General features: G+C 42.1%; 1 protein-coding gene and 1 long non-coding RNA gene across 2 annotated transcripts in view; one reads left to right on the top strand and one right to left on the bottom strand.

Moving 5' to 3' along the window:
• LOC132439963 (uncharacterized) overlaps window positions 1–5177 on the top strand; it is a 44045-nt gene extending 38868 nt beyond the window's left edge. Inside the window, exon 3 of the long non-coding RNA XR_009522472.1 lies at window positions 4955–5177. This is a non-coding gene — a long non-coding RNA (uncharacterized lncRNA). The remainder of the gene's footprint in view (window positions 1–4954) is intronic.
• Window positions 1–12687, bottom strand: part of PPA1 (inorganic pyrophosphatase 1) — a 37982-nt gene extending 25295 nt beyond the window's left edge. Inside the window, exons 1-2 of the mRNA XM_060034861.1 lie at window positions 12467–12687; window positions 9784–9842 (exon numbers count right to left, since the gene is read on the bottom strand). Of these exons, the coding sequence (XP_059890844.1) occupies window positions 9784–9842; window positions 12467–12530 (123 nt within the window). The 5' untranslated portion in view covers window positions 12531–12687. The remainder of the gene's footprint in view (window positions 1–9783; window positions 9843–12466) is intronic.
• Window positions 12688–19368: the final 6681 nt, after the last annotated feature.

Below are 19368 nucleotides of genomic sequence, written 5' to 3'. Positions count from 1 at the left end.
GATCCTCAAAAACCACATTACCTAATATTACAAACCTACATAATAGGAAAGCAGAAGAAAAGAAGAGAAAGAGAGAAGAAGAAAGAGCCAACATTACAGGAAAGAAAACATCTTTCAGGAAAAGACTCTACTGCAAACAGAAGAACTCCGAAAGCCTGAGGGTTTGGTACTTTTTAGAAATTAGCTGGGCCAAAAATAGCAAGGAGTATCCTGCAAGGAGCCTCAGAGACAATTCATTCATTTTTGCCAACATATATTTATTGAGCACCACTGTTTTGTGCCAGATACTAGCAGTGAACAGAATTAAAGCGCTTTTAACTCCCTAAGAGTTGGATCGCCAAACCAGGTCATTTCAGCTTGCAGGCCTCAGGCTGTAGCCTGGGGTCCACAAATCTAGGCGAGGGACTAGTCTGTAAAATGAATGTTTAGCATATTTTCAAGTGTATGTAGATACCGTAGTGATTACTGGATCTTTTAAAAAATTAATTATTTTTGGCTGGTTGGGTCATCGTTGCTGCACGTGGGCGTTCTCTAGGTGTGGCGAGCGGAGGCTACTCTTCATTGTGGTGCGCGGCCTTCTCATGGCGGTGGCTTCTCTTGTTGCGGAGCACGGGCTCTAGAGCGTAGGCTCATTAGTTGTGGTGCACGGGCTTAGTTGCTCCGCAGCATGTGGGATCTTCCCGGACCAGGGCTTGAACCCGTGTCCCCTGCATTGGCAGGCAGATTCTTAACCCCTGTGCCACCGGGGAAGTCCTTGTATCTTTTTTTAAGGCAATGAATGTGTAGTAATTTTGTCACTACTTTCCCCATCAATCATTATCTAAACAGAGGGGTTTTTTTGATTATTTTGATATTAAAAAGGGCAGACTTCTTATTCTTTAGAAGGAACTACTAGTAAAGAACAGTTTATTTCTCCTAGACACCATGGCTACAATTCAGGGTGTTGCCACTAGGTACAGAATGATACTTAGGATTTTCAGGGCAACTGACATGAGAATTTCAACCAATCACTCCATTGCTACTAGAAAAAAACACTTTTACTGTTAAAACAGTATGCATTCTATTTGGAACTCTTGTGCACTGTTGGTAGGAATGTAAAATGGTATAGCCACTGTGGAAAACAGTATGATGGTTCCTCAAAAAATTAAAAATAGAATTACCATATGATCCAGCAACTCCACTTCTGGGTATATACCCCCCAAAATTGAAAGCAGGGTCTTGAAGAGATATCTGTACACCCATGTTCATGGAAACATTATTCAAAATAGCTAAAATGGGGGCTTCCCTGGTGGCACAGTGGTTGAGAGTCCGCCTGCCGATGCAGGGGACACGGGTTCGTGCCCTGGTCCGGGAAGATCCCACATGCCGCGGAGCGGCTGAGCCCGTGAGCCATGGCTGCTGAGCTTGCGCATCCGGAGCCTGTGCTCTGCAACGGGAGAAGTCACAACAGTGAGAGGCCCGCGTACCGCAAAAAAACAAAACAAAACAAAAAAAATAGCTAAAATGCAGAAGCAACCCAAGTGTCCATCAAAGGATGAATGGATAAGCAAAATGTGGTATGTACATATAATGGAATATTATTCGGCCTTAAAAAGGAAATTCTGACATGTAGTACAACATGGATGAACCTTGAGGACATTATGCTAAGTGAAATAAGCCAGTCACAAAAAGACAAATGACTATATGATTCCACTTACATGAGGGATCTAGAGAAGTCGAATTCATAGCGACAGAAAGCAGAATGGTGGTTGCCAGGGGACTGGGGAATTAATGTTTAATGAGTATGGAATGTAAGTTTTCCAAGATGAAAGGAGCTCTGGAGATGAAGGGTGGTAATGGTTGCACAACAATATGAATGTACTTAATACCTCCAAACTGTATGCTTTAAAATAGTTAGAACGGTAGATTTTATGCATTTTACATTAAAAAACTGGAAAAAATTATGCATTCTAATATTTCCAATGTTTATGGCATTTAAAAGAATGAGACAAGATTTTAGGAAGTTTAGTACTACCTAGTTAAAAATTCATGCCTTCTTTCTCTAATCCTAACTGGTTGAAACTATTACTTAGCTCAATCCTGGATTTAGTTTCTTATTATTCCCATTGATAGGACTTCTCAGAACTGTTCTCCACTTCCGCTATGCTCTGGATTCTCAATCCCTGCTCTGGCACCAAGCTTTCAGCTCCGTTTACAGTTTCAGAGAAAGGAAGGAAGACGTTGGTACCCCTAGTAGGATGATGCTGACAAGGTTGTAGGAGGCAGGGGAAAGGCAAAGCATAGCTCTAAGCTCTGACTTCCAAAGTCAGAGACATAGCAATCAGTCTGACTTCCCAGATTTACAGTCATTTCAACGGGAAGACAAGAATGTTAATGTTATAGATGTCCAGATTCTAAGGAGATTAGAAACTTAAGTCTAAATCATAGCATTCCACTAATCAAAAAGATTTAAAATAAAATTGTTTTACAGATAGAAGAAATATAACCTATATATTGATCGGGCTTTTAACTTCATTGATGAAACAGGAGTATCACAGTAGTACAGTGATCATAGGTCTCATCTCCAAACTGGTTAGTTTTCTTGTGGATCAAGTCAGTAGTCTGACAAGTCATTTACTAATGAATAGCCTATGGCTACTTGGTAGGCTATTATGTCTAATACCATTAAGCACGTATACAGGGAACATACTCTTAATTACATCCCATCTCTGAATCTTAGTAGTAAAGTAAAATGTGTCTTTATTGGGAGACTTACGAACACCTCATGACTTATGATGTTTTCCCAACACTGGATCTGAAGCCTAGTGAACATGACTTACTGTATTGCAAAACTGCATAAGTGACTTAAATTAGCATTTAAGTTGACTCTTCATGTGTTTCTCTAGATAACTTCAGAAACCAAGTACAATAAATACCAGACTTACGAAGAAATACAAAATCATCCTGATTTCACCATCTTTTCTTTTATTTTTCCATTTTGCAATAAAATTTGGAGAAAAACAATGGTGGTAGAGAGGATTTTCTTCTAAATTTATCTAGAGATTAGATATAAAGCAAGAGGCTAATAGAAAACAAGGGCAGTTTGCCTTTTTTTTTTTTATCTCTAGAGTATTTTTGGAGAATAAAATTCCTATCAGAAGAGCTCATGTAGTTAGTAAGGAAATGCTCTACTCCCATAAAGGTGCTTCTGTAAAGGTTTAACAGATTTCATCATTTCCAAGAGTATTTTTATCCTATTAAGTGCTCACCAAGTAACACGTGGTTTTAAGTTTTGTCTTCAAAGCCAGTTCTGTGATTACAGGATATATTCTAAGTTGTTAAAAGACACAGACTTACTAGAGAATGGACTTGAGGCTATGGGGAGGGAGAAGGGTAAACGGTGACAAAGCGATAAAGAGGCATGGACATATATACACTACCAAACGTAAGGTAGATAGCTAGTGGGAAGCAGCCGCATAGCACAGGGAGATCAGCTCGGTGCTTTGTGACCGCCTGGAGGGGTGGGATAGGGAGGGTGGGAGGGAGGGAGACGCAAGCGGGAAGAGATATGAGAATATATGTATATATATAACTGATTCATTTTGTTGTGAAGCTGAAACTAACATACCATTGTAAAGCAATTATACTCCAATAAAGATGTTAAAAAAAAAAAAAAAGTAAATGGGTTCCTCCTGTGCAGTAGCAATGGGATTGTAAATTGTGCACCATTATGGAAAACAGCATGGCAGTTCCTCAAAACACAAAATAAGAACTACCATATGATCCAGCAATCCCACTTCTGGGTATTTATCCAAAATAAATTAAATCAGAATCTCTAAGAAATATCTGTACTGCCATGTTCACTGCAGCATTATTCACAATAGCCAAGATACAGAAACAACCTAAGTGTCTATCAATGGATGAGTGGATAGAGAAGACGTGATACATACACACACACACACACACACACACACACACACACACACACACACGCACACGCACACTGGAATATTCAGCCTTTTTAGAAAAAAGAAAGGAAACCGTGCCATTGTGACAACACGGATGAATGTGGAAGATATTATGCTAAGTGAAATAAGTCAGACAGAGAAAGACAAATACTACATAAACTTACTTGTATGTGGAATCTAAAACAGTTGAACTTACAGAAAGAGAAAGTAGAAAAATGGTTGCCAAAGGCTGGACAGGTGGGAGATATGAGGGGATGTTGATCAAAGGGTACAAACTTTCAGTTATAAGTGATAAGTTCTGGAAACCTAATGTATAATATGGCTCTATGGAAGTTGCTAAGAGAGTAGATCTTAAGTGTTCTCACCGTACACACAACCAAAATAAATAGGTGAGGTGATAGAGGTTAACTAACGTGATTAGTGGGGTCATTTCACAATGTATACATATATCAAAACATCACACTGAACACCTTAAATACAATGACTATTTGTCAATCATACCTTAATAAAGCTGAAAAATAAATTTTTAAAAAAATTTTAAGGAAAAAATAAATGGGCTCCTGACTTCTTTCAGTGACAAGTGACAAATGTCTATTGGAGAAGCTGACGCAGAAGAACTATGATGACCGAAGTTCACACTGTGTGCTTCTTATTCATTTAGAATTATAACTTCACAAAGGAAAACATGATTTATACCAACCCCCCAAAAAATTGCTCAACAAATTGTTGAGCAGGGGAGATAGTTAAAAAACAAACACCTTTCAGTAATGCTCATTTGTTTTCCAATCACACAGATGTTTTACTCATAGCAGTTTCAACCAACTATTGTATTTGGTAATGCATACTGCCATATGCCACATACACAGAAAGTAATAAAACTTAATTGACACGTCATAACTAAGAATAAGCTCCTATTTTTCCCCTCAGATGAGCTTTAAGATGACTCAACTTTGAAAACAGATATTCTAACCATAATCTGTTTACTTTCTTATCTTTATAAAATCAAGCAAGAGTCTGCATTTCTAGCTGTCAACATCTTCTATGATCGGCAATGACTAAGAACCTTTTCCAAGAAAAATGCACATTTACACCAAACTGCAATTTCAGACAGAACTCAGAACCTCAGAAACCCATCAATGAGTATTCCAGGGTCTCAGGGCCACCAAGAATTCCTGGACTAGAAGACTTTATAGCTTTCCCGAATGACGGAAGTTCTTACTCATTTCCCTTGAATTCTAAGCATTAAAAAAAAAAAAAAAAAATTAAGCAAGCCTTTTATTCTGCTTTTTTTCTTTGTAAATATCAAAGAGATAGCTACTGTAGAAAATTTGGAAAATCCCAAAAAGCACAAAGTAAAATCCACCACCCTTTATCACTCGAGGCAGTGTGGCTCAGTGGCTAACACCACAGGTTCTGAACAAGAATGCCTGGGTCTGAATCCTGCCACTACCGCTTATGAATTCTAGTTGGTAATCCTGGACAATTAAGTTACTGAAAGAACCCAGCTCACAGATTGAAATGATGGCTAAAGGAGAAAATCCACATAAGGGCTTTAGCATAGTGCTAAATGTAATCTAAAACACCCACTAAGACCAATAGTGCTCAGAGGTAAAGCAACTTGCTCAATATGGCAAAGCCAGTTAGTGGTAAAACCAGGACTAAAACCAAGGTTTCTTACTTCCAGTTCAGTGATCTTTACTCTATACAGTAGAGCTCCGAAAGGCTTCAGACATAACCAGTCATTGTGGTTAACATCATCATCCTATTGTGGGGTTTCGGGGGGTTTTTTTGGTTTTTGTATATTGAGACTTTATAAGCCAGGCATTGTGACTGCACATTACATGCATATTTAATCAACACAACTTTTTTTTCTAGTCAAAGCTATCCAAAAAACTTTGTCCTTTTACTTTTTGTGTGTGTGTGTGTGTGGTACGCGGGCCTCTCACCGCTGCGGCCCCTCCCGCTGCGGAGCACAGGCTCTGGACGCTCAGGCCCAGCGGCCACGGCCCACGGGCCCAGCCGCTCCGCGGCACGCAGGATCCCCCCGGACCGGGGCACAAACCCGTGTCCCCTGCATCGGCAGGCGGACTCCCAACCACTGCGCCACCAGGGAAGCCCTTTTTACTTTTTTTTTGATTGAAGTATAATTGACGTAAAATATTATACAAGTTTCAGCTGTACCACATGGTGATTTGATATTTCTATACATTACAGAATCATCACTACAGTAAGTCGTTACCATCTGTCACCATACAAAGTTACTACAATATTAACTATACTCCCCACGCTGTACACTACATCCCCATGACTTATTTTATAACTGGAAGATTTACCTCTTAATCTCCCACACCTATTTCCCTCATCCCCGCCTCTGGCAACCACCAGTTTGTTCTCTTTATGTATGTCTGTTTCTGTTTTGTTAAGTTTGTTTTACAACTTTATCTTTTGACAAAATTGTTAAACCACAGATATTATGGTTAGAATATCTGTTTTCAAAATTTAGTCACCTTAAAGCTCATCTGAAGGGAAAAAATAGGAGTTTATTCTTAGTTATGACATGCCAATTAAGTCTGTTACCAGTTTTCATCTATGCTGCCAGTTCTAACTTCAGTTTGGAAAACATAAAACAAAACCCCAACCATTCTATATACATATAAAGTTGGAGAAGACCAACAGTATTTAAATGATTAACTTGGTGACATTTTTTTAAGTTCCATTTATAGAACTATCTACAAAAAGAAATAGAAAATTCAAAACAAAGCAAACCCTGTAGGGAAGTGAGTACTGCTGACCCTTGAACAACACAGGTATGAACTGTGTGGGTCCACTTATATGTGGATTTTTTTCAATAGTAAATACTACAGAACTACACAATCTGTCGGTTGAATCTCCAGATACGGAGGAATCTCAGATACAGGAGGCCAACTATAAATTATACGCTAGTCAGGGCCCCTAACCCCGGCATTGTTCAAGGTTCAACTATAATTTTAAAAGCATCCACTTGGGTGGCCTATCTCCTCTAAAAGTTTCAGGTACAGTAAGATAGTATCTTTAAAAATTTAAGAATGATACACAACTGCCAAAGATATCCTATTCAGTTTCTGAAGCACCCACCTATTTGACTAGTAGCTTGACTTTTTTTTAGAGGAGAAAAGTTCCATATTTATATATTCTCCCAACAGTCAGCTGAAAAACATTATAGAAGCCTATATTGTTAGAACTAGCATTTAACATGGAAGTTTAAGATATAGCATAGAAAATACCAAACTTCTAAAATGAGAACGTCAAGTCATGATACTTGAGTACTCTAAGATTTAGATAAAGCTTTTAATCTACCCAGTGTTTCACACTGTTTATGCCGATTATGTTCTGGATTATTAAATTTTCTGTTATCTCAGAAGTTTTATGTCAGAAGACACTTTGAGCTACAGGTGTTTTTATATTTGATTCCAAAATAGACCCAAAGCAGAGAACAGCCCTACAATATATACACATCCAGTGAGTGCTTGCCTTTGCCTTCTTTTACCCAGTGGATTTGGAAATAACCCAAGTAGGGTATCTGAGTCACAAGGATTTCCAGAACTGGCTGGCTGGATTACCTAATGACACATACACTAAATCAAATGCTGTCGACGTTGAAAGGTCCTGCTGTGGAGTAGAATATAAGCCTTTGGGCATTTTTTCCTTATAGAGCTGAGCTGTGTTAAAGGCACATTCCCTCATTATCACCCCTCAAATGACTGACCATATTAGGGATAAAGTCGATGGCTACCCACACAAAAATGTATTTACATAAACTTAATCACATTGAAAAATTTTTTTTTCAAAAACCATACTCTTCTGTAACCAACGGAATTAATCAGATCTTTTGTTTAGGCTAGAATCCAAAATAAGTTATGTGTACCACACCCTTATTTGTGCTTTGTATAAACTAAACTTCCTTAAAAACAAAACAGAAAGAACTCTTTCCTGCCTCTGAGGCAGGAATCTGAAGTGCTGAAGTTCACTGAGGTCTGGACCACTGGTGAAATCCAGAGTCTTTGCAAGAGCTTGTACTTTTCAGCCAGCCCAATGTGGTACAAAAGGCAGATTCTTCATTTGAGTAATCCCAGATTACAGATACAACCAGTCCTGTAAAAAACTTCAAGGAGTTGCAGAGTAACCTGAGTGAAGATGTTTTACATGACACCAAAATGTAGTCTCAGCTTCCTATTTGGGGGAAACTTGCAGCAGCAACAAGATTAGGCACCATAACTGCTATGATTCTTCTGGTTCTTGGCTAGAATATTGTCCAATAACTTAAGGCTATGGTCTGAATGTTTGTGTCCCTCCAAAACTCATATGTTGGAATCCTAACCCTCAAAGGTGATGTATAGTAGGTGGGACTTTTAGGAAATGCTTAAGACATGAGGGTGGAACCCTCATAAATGGGATGAGTGCCTTATAAAAGAGGCTCCAGGGAGATCGCTAGCCCCTTCCGCCACATAAGGAAACAGCTAGAAGTCTGCGACCAGAAGAGGGCCCTTACCCAACCATGCTGGCACCCTGATCTCAGAGTTCCAGCCTCCAGAACTGTAAGCAGTACATTTCTGCTGTTTATAAGCTACCCAGTCTATAGTATTTTGTTATAGCAGCCCAAACAGGCAAGACACTTATGAACGCAAAGAAACCCAGCTACAGGTCAAGAAAATGTTTCCTTTCCCTAGTACATCTGTATGCCAAGGTACCATCAGTAAACTTAGGGTCATCATTTTATACCTCTTCATTATTCAAAATGGTCTGAGATGTTACTGCAAAGTACTTTGATATACATACTAATTATACAACAGCTAATTTAAACCAACCAAATGATGCCAATTCAAGAGGAAGGAAGGATTCTGCAGTTCTTGTCAACTCCCAGGGAATCAGATGTAACAAATTAAAAGTTTCTGAATAAATACAGCTTTGAGAATCCCACAGGAGAACACATGCCAATTAGAGGTCTCTCCTGTAACTGTGGGACATAAATGCCCTTGAGCTGTTTGCTCCACTGTCTCCAGCTAGAGCCCAGCTCAGGCAGGCTGCTCAGAAGCAACACTCAGGTTAGATTTTCTGCCAGTGTCCAAGTGTCAGTGCAGAACTGTAGCAATCTTCCTGGTAGAAGTATATGAATTTATCTAATTATGATAGTCAAGCACAGAAAAAAAGTAAGACAGCACACACAAGGATAAAATTTCATCTTTATTATTCTAGACATGCGCTGGAATGTGATATTCACATGTATTATGTATTGACATCTAGCTAAGGAAGATCAATAACCTATGAAGCTTTTACGACTCAAAAAGATTTGCACTCAGTGTGGATCCTTCTTGGTTGAATGAAAAAAAAATTTTAAGGTATAAAAAAGAATCAGACATTTGTCCTTGTGTCAGTTCCTAAATACAGCACAAACTTCTCTTATTGGGAGGGAGTCTAAAACAAGCAATGGCTTTTTAAAAAAATAGCTATTTAAATTTGCACAAACAATGCATGCTCTTTGTAAAAAAAAATAGGAAATGTAAAAAGGCAAAAATGAAAATAAAAACAAAAAGAGTTACCAGCAATTCTGGTGATTTTTTTTTTTTAACCAAGGCAGCTTTAAAACATTTGTTTCTGTTCCTCTACTCCTTCTCCAAATTATAGTTGCTTCTTCTAACCAAATAATCTAGATTTAAGACTGTCTCCTTACTTAGTCAATGCACCTTTAACTCACAGCACAATGAGGCATTTTAAGCACTTGTTAAGACATATAAGAAAATCCGTACGTGGAACTAACTGATCTGAGCAATGAGACTACGGTCAGAGAAGGATGTCTTACCTTATCTGCATAAATTGGAATATCATGAAATGGAGATATATATTGTCCTCTTTCATTTTCTGCAAAATTAATTAGAAAAAGTTATTGCTTTTATTGGTTAATTACATTTCCAGATGCATGAAGTACACATTTTTTAAGACTTTTTTTTAAAGAGAATTTTTAGGCTTACAATAAAATTGAGAAGGTACCAAGATTTCCCACATACCCTCTCTCTTCCCATTATCAACACCACTCACCAGATTTTATTCCCACCCCAGAAAAACTGGCTATATACTTCACCTTCCTGACTGCTCCAAGATCAGGTTAGGTTTTCATCCTACATGTTCCTTAGGGGTCTAAAAGGTACTAACCTCAATGGTGAGGGTGGGGACTGCCTTACAAGCCTTTGTATCACAGAGCCTAGCAGTGCCTGGTATACAAAAGGCAATCAAATTGTTTGATTTTATACCAGTTAACAGTTAACAGAGCTAATGAAATACTTGGGCTCTGGGAGAAGGCAGGGGACCAATTTGCCAAATTATAAACCATGTTGCTTTAAATGGTGTTCCAGGGAGACAGAGCCATCTTAGATTAGGATTTTTCTTAAGGATAATCTAGCTGTAACAGCACTTTCACAGGTAATTTCTGTATTCTAGAGACCTAACTACCATATCCAAAAAGTAATTTTAAAACTTCCTTACTATTCTTTAGAAAACCTTAAGGGTCAGTCCACATTGCATCCCTTCACGATTAAAAATCAAAGTGGAGGGCTTCCCTGGTGGCGCAGTGGTTGAGAGTCCGCCTGCCGATGCAGGGGACACGGGTTCGTGCCCCGGTCCGGGAAGATCCCACATGCCGCGGAGCGGCTGGGCCCGTGAGCCATGGCCGCTGAGCCTGCGCGTCCGGAGTCTGTGCTCCGCAACGGGAGAGGCCACGACAGTGAGAGGCCCGCATACCGCAAAAAAATAAAAAATATAAAAAATCAAAGTGGAGGGAATTCCCTGGCAGTCCAGTGGTTAGGACTCTGTGCTCTCACTGTGAAGGGGCCGGGTTCGATTCCTGGTTGGGGAACTAAGATCCTGCACGCCACATGGCGTGGCCAAAAAAAAAAAAAGGACAAAAAACCTCAAAGTGGAATAGGCAAAATTGATCTGTGACCATCCCCAATGGCATACTGGTCCCTTCAGTGTCAATAGTGACTTGCGATCCAACCCACCATCAGTTTTAAAGAGACTGGCAAATGTAACATTATAGAGGTAAAAATCTTCTCCTATTAAGGAAGGATATTAAGAAATCTATGATTTTTTAAATTAAAATTATATAGTACTCACTACCAATACATGATCTAAGTAAAAACTGTATTTGTGTTGCAAATATAGCTTGAAAACAATTACCCTAATCATCCCCCCCACCTACAAACTAGAGGGTCACCTCTCTAAATCCCTCCTGCAGAGAAATTCTGGAGCCAACACCAACTCCAGAAAAACAGTTCAGGGAACTATTTGTCAAAAGTTCCTGCACTGCCCTTGTTGCTGAATTCTGAAATTAAATAAAATGGGTGGAAGAGGTCCCACACGTCACTGGATTTTACATGGCAATCTAAACTTTAGTTGTGTAACTTTATAGTTCACTTTCCTTTTCCTCTCACACCAGGCTATTTTTCGCTAGGAGCTTTGTTCTTTCAGTATTACCATTCATCCCCTCCTCCTCTCTCTTTACTGCCCTTCATACACCGGAACTCAGAATTCAAGGCACCTGCCTATTTCCTTGGGAACAAAATTGTAAAGAAGTTAAAATAGAAACGCCTCCGTTATCTCTAATAATGTTTTGGGGGCGGGGGGGGGGCGGGGAGGTGGGGAGGTGGTAAGAGGATAAAGATAAACCCGAGGTAGCTTTCCCCCACCTACAAGGCTAAAGGTGGTGCACCAAGGAAAGCAGCGCCTGCGGCCTCCTCGGCTCTAAACGCAGACTTAGGGGAGGTACCCCTCAGACGCGATCCGCTGCACAGGGGCCAAAATTTGGCACTTTCTTACTCATGCTTCCCAGATTGACGTCACCTGTTTGGAGGGGAACAGATTTCTGTCTCACAAGGCGTTTTCCCAGCATCAGTGCTACTGGAAAGCACGCGTCAGGGAGGCAGGAGCGCTACTGGGGCCCCAGAGGGATGGGTCCAGTCCTCCACTGATCGCTCCAGATCTGGGCCTCAGCTTCCCCGTCTGTCGGACGAGGGCCTGTACTTGACCCCGCTACGTGCCCACAATCTGAGCTACAGTGGAGGAATTAAGGTCTTAGGGAGTCACCACCATCACCTCCTCCCCCTCGCCACGCCGTTCCTCCAAACTGAATAATCCTCTTACGGGGATTAGTTTACCCCCAGACACCTTTTCTAGGGTGACTCAGTGGTTTCCTTTTCCCATCAGACACTGCCCGAGCCGGACACCTGCAAAACTAGCCTGGCCCAGGTTCAGGTCCAATCGAGCATGTGAAAGAGGAACGCCGACCCACGCCGCCCTGGCCGCGAGCGGGACGTGTGAAATGAGAGGGCCAGGCCCGCCCAGGCCCCCGGGACCGGCCCGAGGAGCCCGGCCGGCGCCCGGGACAAGGTGCCGAGCGCGGGCCGCAGCCGCCAGGGCGGGAGGGGAGGCGAGGCCCAGGAATGAATGGGCGGGCGGGCAGGGAGGGGCCGCGGGCCTCCGACACTCACTGAGGAAGACTCGGTACTCGAGGGTGAAGGGCGCGGCGCGCTCCTCGCTGCTGAAGCCGCTCATGTTGCCGGAGACCAGCCGCCGCTGCCGCCGCTGCTACAAAGCCTCTAGCCAGCACGCGACGCCGACTGACAAGGAGTAAGCTCTGCGCCTGCGCACTGCCGTGACTGGACCGGCTAGCAGGGCGGGGAGCAGCCTTTAACGCTGCTGGCGCTCTCGAGCCCACGCCGCGCGCAGGCGCACTCCGTAGGGCCCGCGAGTCCCAGCGCCCCAGCCCCGCCCCCTCGGGCCGCGCCTCCGCGGGCCTCCCCTCAGCTCCCAGGCTGGGCCACGTGGCTGGCGGCAGGCTCTGGCTGAGTGATCCCTCTGGGCTGGCGGGCTTTGGGGCACTGACGGAGGTTGTTAACACGTTCTCAGATTCGACCGGCTAAGAATTGACCGTCGACCTTTCGCCTCTCACGCACACTGGAAATTCACCTTTGACTCACACACCCTTCTCCGCAGAGTAATTCCTTATCTCAAAAGACGTTTAGGAGTCAGCTGCTTTACCTGGCAATCCCTGCCAAGCAGTCTTAAAGGTGAGCGGTTTTCTGATCCTTTTAAGCAAAGTTAGGACATATTACTGACACGTGTAATGGCTACCAGCTGGGTAGCAGCTCCATCACTTTCTAGTGTATGACATGGAGCAAACTGCTGTTAACCTCTGTGGCTCAGTTTCTCACCTGGGAAATGGAGATGTTAATAGTAACGATTTCAGGGGTTGCTGGGATGATGAACTGAGTTGATACACGTCAAGAGCTGGAGGAAGAGCCTGGCTTGTTGTAAGCGCTCGGGAAGTGTAAATTGTTACTCCCACTCTCCCCAGTGGAGGATTCAGTCTGCTCCCCCGGCTTGCCCAACCCTCCCCACGTCCCCTAGGACTTCAGATGGAAGCAGTGGGATAGTCCAGGCGTGAGCTCAGAGTCCCCTGAGGACATTTCCTCAGGTGCAAGCTCCTTGAAACTTGTTTTTATACCACTGTTTCATGGTGTCAGGCCAGACCCCAAAAGCTAAAGTCAGTTGAGGTTGTGGGCAGATATTTGCATCACTTGCTTCCCCAGTTGTATGTGGGTTTTTTTTTTTTTTTACTGTATATTTCAGAATCCTCAAATTAGGCAATTGTTATTCACCAATTTGATTACAAAATTATTTCGAAGAATGCCTAGTTTCATTTAAAATTTTTGATGGGCTGGTCTTCTTTAAATGATCTTGATTTTCTAGAGCATTAAAGATAATGTGCCTCTATGACATTTTGACTTAAACTCTTTTTTTTTTCAAATCAATATCTATTCTATAAATGAGGTGCTCCCTGTAGTAAATGAAAACGTAGTAAGATAATTTTCCAGTTAGTGTTCCTCCCTTATCTCCAGCCAGACTCCCATTAATCTTCAGAAGGTCATGACTCACTGACCTTTTGAACACTACACCACACATCTTTACTGTAGTTAGAACACAAGGGCAGGAAAACAAAATAGTAGAGCAGTAGTTTAGTCAGTAATGCAGCGCATTACTGAAAGCTAAGGGAATCTCTGCAGAGTGAACACTAAGTAGGCTCATGTTCAGAGAGTTTCTTAAAAGGATGCTCTTCCGACTGAACTGTGCCGTCAATTTTCTACCTTTGAGCAGATGGAGCTAGTTTTCTGGGAAAACCCCAGAATCTCATCTGTGATGACTTGTGAACAGACAGAAATGATGCAACAGTGTGCCACACGCACTTTCCCTTTTGCTTCCTGCCAGGTCAGAGCAAGCAAATAAAGTCTTGCTGACCTCTGGACTTGCATGCTAGCTCTTGTACTGAATGTATTCAGAGAGCCAATCAGTACCAACTCCAGTAAAAAGCCAAGCCCTGCCTTAGCTGGGGCAGAAGTCAGTGCTTTGTAACTTTCCCTTGCAGGCAAGGTTGGTGAACCCCACAGGCCCTTTTGACCTTGTTCTCTTTCTCATGTCTCCCTGGGGCCTAGCACAGTACCTGGCCTAGAGTAGGTGTTTAATGACTCTTTGCTGGACCAACAGATAGAGGAATTAATGAAAAAGAGGGCAAAAATACCTTCTTAAGTATAACAGTTTGACAAAGGATGAACCCAACTGTTCTCAAACGTTGTCTTTCTTGCTCTGTGACCAAACCAGTGGCCCTTTTCAGTCCACATCCTTTTTGCTGTGGTTGACCCTGTTAGGCACTTCCAATTTCCTGATGCACTCTCTCTTCCTTGGCTTGTGACTACATGTCCTTCTGACATCCCTCCTACTTCTCTGGCCACTTATTTCTCATTTTCCCCTTTAGCCTTCTCTGCATCCCTTCATCTTTTTTTTTTCTTCTTTTTTCTGGCCGCACCGCACTAGTATGTGGGATCTTAGTTCCCCGACCAGGGATCAAACCCACGCCCCCTGCAGTGGAAGCTTGGAGTCCTAACCACTGGACCGCCAAGGAAGTCCCATTCATCCCTTCATCTTGATCATCACTGTCTTTCTAACATCTCATGTTCTCTCTCTCTAGAGATACCCTCTCCCTAGGTTACCTTATGTATATATTTGGTGTCAACTACCACCTCTAGGTCCTATAACAGGAAAACTTTCAAATGTGTAACTGCGTTTTATTTAACACTTGTGACTATTGTCTGTGCTAGGTGGTAGGGATGTAGTGCTTTGAAAGACATGGTTTGGGCCCTCACAGAACTTATAGTTTGAAGGGAAGACAATCTTCAGCAAATACGTCCAAAAAGTTTGGATAAGTAGAGGGAGTTCCCTGGTGGCCTAGTGGTTGGGATTCCAGGCTTTCACTGCCACAGCCCGGGTTCAATCCCTGGTCGAGGAACTGAGATCCCACAAGCTGTGGGGAGCTGCCCAAAAAATGGTTTGTATAAGTAGAGTGATAAAGGAAGTACAAGGCATTGCCTTGTGGGAGCAGAGAACCTCTCCAAGGAAGTGACCCTTAATCTGTGACCTGAAAGATGACAAGGAGTTAATAAAGCAAAAGGGACAAGGTAGAAGCCAGAAAGAGACTATGAAGAGATGTGGTCAGAGTTAAATGGTGGAGGCATGACATGGGGGTTGAACTTTTTCCAAAAGAGAAATGAAAAACCTAGAAGGGGTTTTTAGCAGGAAAGTGACATGTCAGAATTGCTTTTAAAAGTGGCTCTGTTAGCAGCTTGAAGCCTGGATTGAATTTTAGCAAGAACAGAGGCAGGGAGAACAATGAGAAGGCTGCTGCAGTGGCCCAGGTAAAAGATGATGGTGGTGCCCTGGACTTGGGTGGCAAAAGAGATGAGTGATTACAGAGCTATGTTCAAGGTAGAATCAATGGAATTGATCATTGGTTGGACAGAGTGGAAGATGAGGAAGATGGATTTGAGGATGATTTCTAGGTTTCTGGCTGAATGGTGTGTCGTTTACTGAGATAGTTTGGTTAGGATGGAGGGTAAGCAAAATGATGGCTTTAGTTTTGAATATTATAGCAAACACTGCTAGTTGCCTGCTCAGTAACCATATTACCTCCTCCTTTCTAAGAGAATCCTAAATTTGTTCAGGAATCTACTCCTCTATACATACCTTTGCTTCAGAGCAGCCAGCCCCTCCACTGTCTTCAAGGAATGCATTTCATTTTATTATTCTTTTTATTGAAATATAGTTGATTTACAATGTTGTATTAGTTTCAGGTGTACAGCAAAGTGATTCAGTTATACATATATATCTGTCTATTCTTTTCAGCTTCTTTCCCCTTATAGATTATTACAAAATATTCCTTGTGCTATACAGTAAGTCCTTGTTGGTTATCTATTTTATATATAGTAGAGTGTATATGTTAATCCCAAACTCCTAATTTATCCCTCCGCCCTCCCCCTGCAAAGGAATGCATTTTAAATAAGCTAAGACAATCATGGCTGTCAGTATTTGTTTCAGGCATGCAAATGTGATACAATTCTGTCCAATGGGATGAAGGGAAGGCTGCCCAGTGTTTCCAGAAAAGGTTTTATCTTAAAAGGAGAGTATACTCCTGAATGCTTGTTGTTTGAAGCCACAGAAATTTTAGAGGTTGTTACAGTAGCGTAATCTAGCCAAAGCCCGGCTAACACAAATAACTGAAACTGCTGCAGCCCTCTTATGAGGCATTAACCACCAAGAGAGTTTGCCTGAGACAGAACCAAGCTGACATGCAGAGATTAGCAAAGCAAATGATGGAAAGAACTTGAATTCTTAAGATATCTTTGAGCTATTGACTTAACCAAGCCTGGAGTTACTTTTCCTCTGAATCTCTTATTGCATTAGATAACAAATTTCATAGAGTTTAAACCAGTTAAATTGGGTATCTCTGTTACTTGAAGTCAAAATATCTTGGCTAAAATAGACTAATAGTCTGAAAAAGGAATGAAATCCTAACACATGCTACAGCAGAGGGGAAGACAGAGGGCAGTGGGGAGTGATTATTCCTCTAACGGAGAGTGATTTAACACCACCACTGGCTATGTGACAGATAAGCTAATTTGCCCAAATCACCAAGCTTGGGTTTTTCCACGCACATTCATTTGGTTGCTTGCACATGACAACAGCAGCATTTGTTGGTTATGGGATTCAAAGGCCTGCGCATTGCAGTTACTAAGAGAACACAAACAGCTCAAGGCGGGACCTGACAGCCAGTTCAGCACCTTTCACCTCATCAATGACCACAAGGCAGAGGAGTCCAAAGGATGATTTCTTTCAGTCCATGGCTGCCACGAAGGCTCGATGTGGTATTGGATCAGACTAAGTGCACATCGTTTACTTAAACTGCTGGTATTCCTTCCATCTCAGATCTGTGGAAGCCACTGAATGTGATGGAAATGTGGTCTTAACAGCTAAAACAGCGGTCTGGAGCCTGTGGCTGGCTGGTTTTATTTTGAGGATTAAAGGGGATCTCCATCAAGCCTCTTTCTTTTATTCTGAACCTCAGTTTCCCAAATATAGGAAGGAGAATTCACAGCAGCTGGGGGGAGTGGCAAAAATCTGGGCTTCCTGCTCAGACACGCCAGGATTTGAGTCAGCTTCAGCACCATCTAGTTCTATGACCTTTGGTAAGTTACTTAACTCTTTGAGACTTGGTTTTTCCATCTATAATATTGGAATAATAAGAAATACCTGTTTATGTAACTACTTCATTCATTCAACAGACATTTATTATTGGGTGTCTCCTACGTACGAGGCAGTGCCCTAGATCTGAGTCCACAAAAGTGAGTGAAGTAGACATAGCTCCTGTTCTCATGGAGCTTATGCTCTGTTGTGAGAAATAAATAACAGACACAAAGCACTTAGTACTGTGCCACTGCGCCTGGCTTTTAACAAGTACTCGGTAAATGTTTTGAGTTGACCAGAAATGTAATTATTGAAATTCAGTACCATTTTGATGTGCATGACCTCCTTTCTCATGCTCCCTCTCCTATCTCAGGGCCTTTGCACATGATATTGTCTGTCTGGGTTGTTCTTTCCTCAGCTATTCACATGCTCCCTCTCTCACTTCATTCGTATCTATATTCAAATCTCGCCTTCTCAGAGAGGCCATTCCTAATCACTTATTAAAACAGCCCTCCACTCCTACCACATTCTACCCACAGGATCCTTTCAAAGGATCTATCTTGCTTTAAACCCATTCTTGATGGGTTTGAAAATCCTCTGTTAGTGATAAATTCCTCTTAGATTCAGGGCAAATTTTTGTACTAAAGTCTCTACAATGTAATCATATCATAGAATTACATTTCAATATAATCATATTTCTAAAGATAGGTTTCAAAACACTTTAAATAACATAAGAATGACCAGGACTTCCCTGGTGGTGCAGTGGTTAAGAATCCGCCTGCCAATGCAAGGGACACGGGTTCGAGCCCTGGTCTGGGAGGATCCCACGCGCCGCCGGGCGGCTGAGCTCTTGCGCCACAACTACTGAAGCCCACGTGACTGGAGCCCATGCTCCGCAATAAGGAGGGGCCACCGCAATGAGGCCCACTCACTGCAATGAAGGGTGGCCCCCACTCGCCACAACTGGAGAAAGCCCATGCACAGCAATGAAGACCCAATGCAGCCAAAAATAAATAAATAAATAAATTTTTTAAAAAGTAAGAATGACCAATAAGCATATGAAAAGATGCCCGGCATCCCTAGTCATCAGGAAAGTTTTTTATTTTTTTAAATTTTTATTTATTTTTGGCTGCATTGGGTCTTCATTGCTGCGCGTGGGCTTTTCTCTAGTTGCAGCGAGCGGGGGCTACTCTTCGTTGCGGTTGCTCAGGCTTCTCATTGCGGTGGCTTCTCTTGTTGCGGAGCACAGGCTCTAGGCGTGGGCTTCAGTAGTTGTGGCATGTGGGCTCAGTAGTTGTGGCTCGCAGGCTCTAGAGCGCAGGCTCAGTAGTTGTGGCTCACGGACTTAGCTGCTCTGCGGCATGTGGGATCTTCCCAGACCAGGGCTCGAACCCACGTCCCCTGCATTGGCAGACGTATTCTTAACCACTGCACCACCAGGGAAGTCCCAGGAAAGTTTTTCAAACACTGATTCTATTAAGTGTTGGCAAGAACAGCTAGAATTCTCATACACTGCTGATGGGAATGCAAAATGGCACAGCAACTTTGGAAAACACTTCAGCAGTTTCTTGCATAGTTAAACTATACACTTACAACCCAGCCAACCCACTCCTAGGTATTTACCCAAGAGAACTGAAAACATATATACATGTAAAGACATATATGAATGTTCATAGCAGCATTATTCATAATTCATAAATTCATAAAAACTGGTAACAACCTAAATGTCTATCAACTGATGAATGGACAAATAAAATATCATATAGCCATACAGTGGAATACTACTCAGCAACAAAAAGGAACAAACTACTGATTCATG

This window comes from Delphinus delphis, chromosome 16 (genome assembly GCF_949987515.2).
Source record: "Delphinus delphis chromosome 16, mDelDel1.2, whole genome shotgun sequence".
NCBI lineage: Eukaryota > Metazoa > Chordata > Mammalia > Artiodactyla > Delphinidae > Delphinus > Delphinus delphis.
The sequence above is the reverse complement of the archived record's forward strand: the minus strand, read 5'-3'. Positions and strand labels throughout refer to the sequence as shown.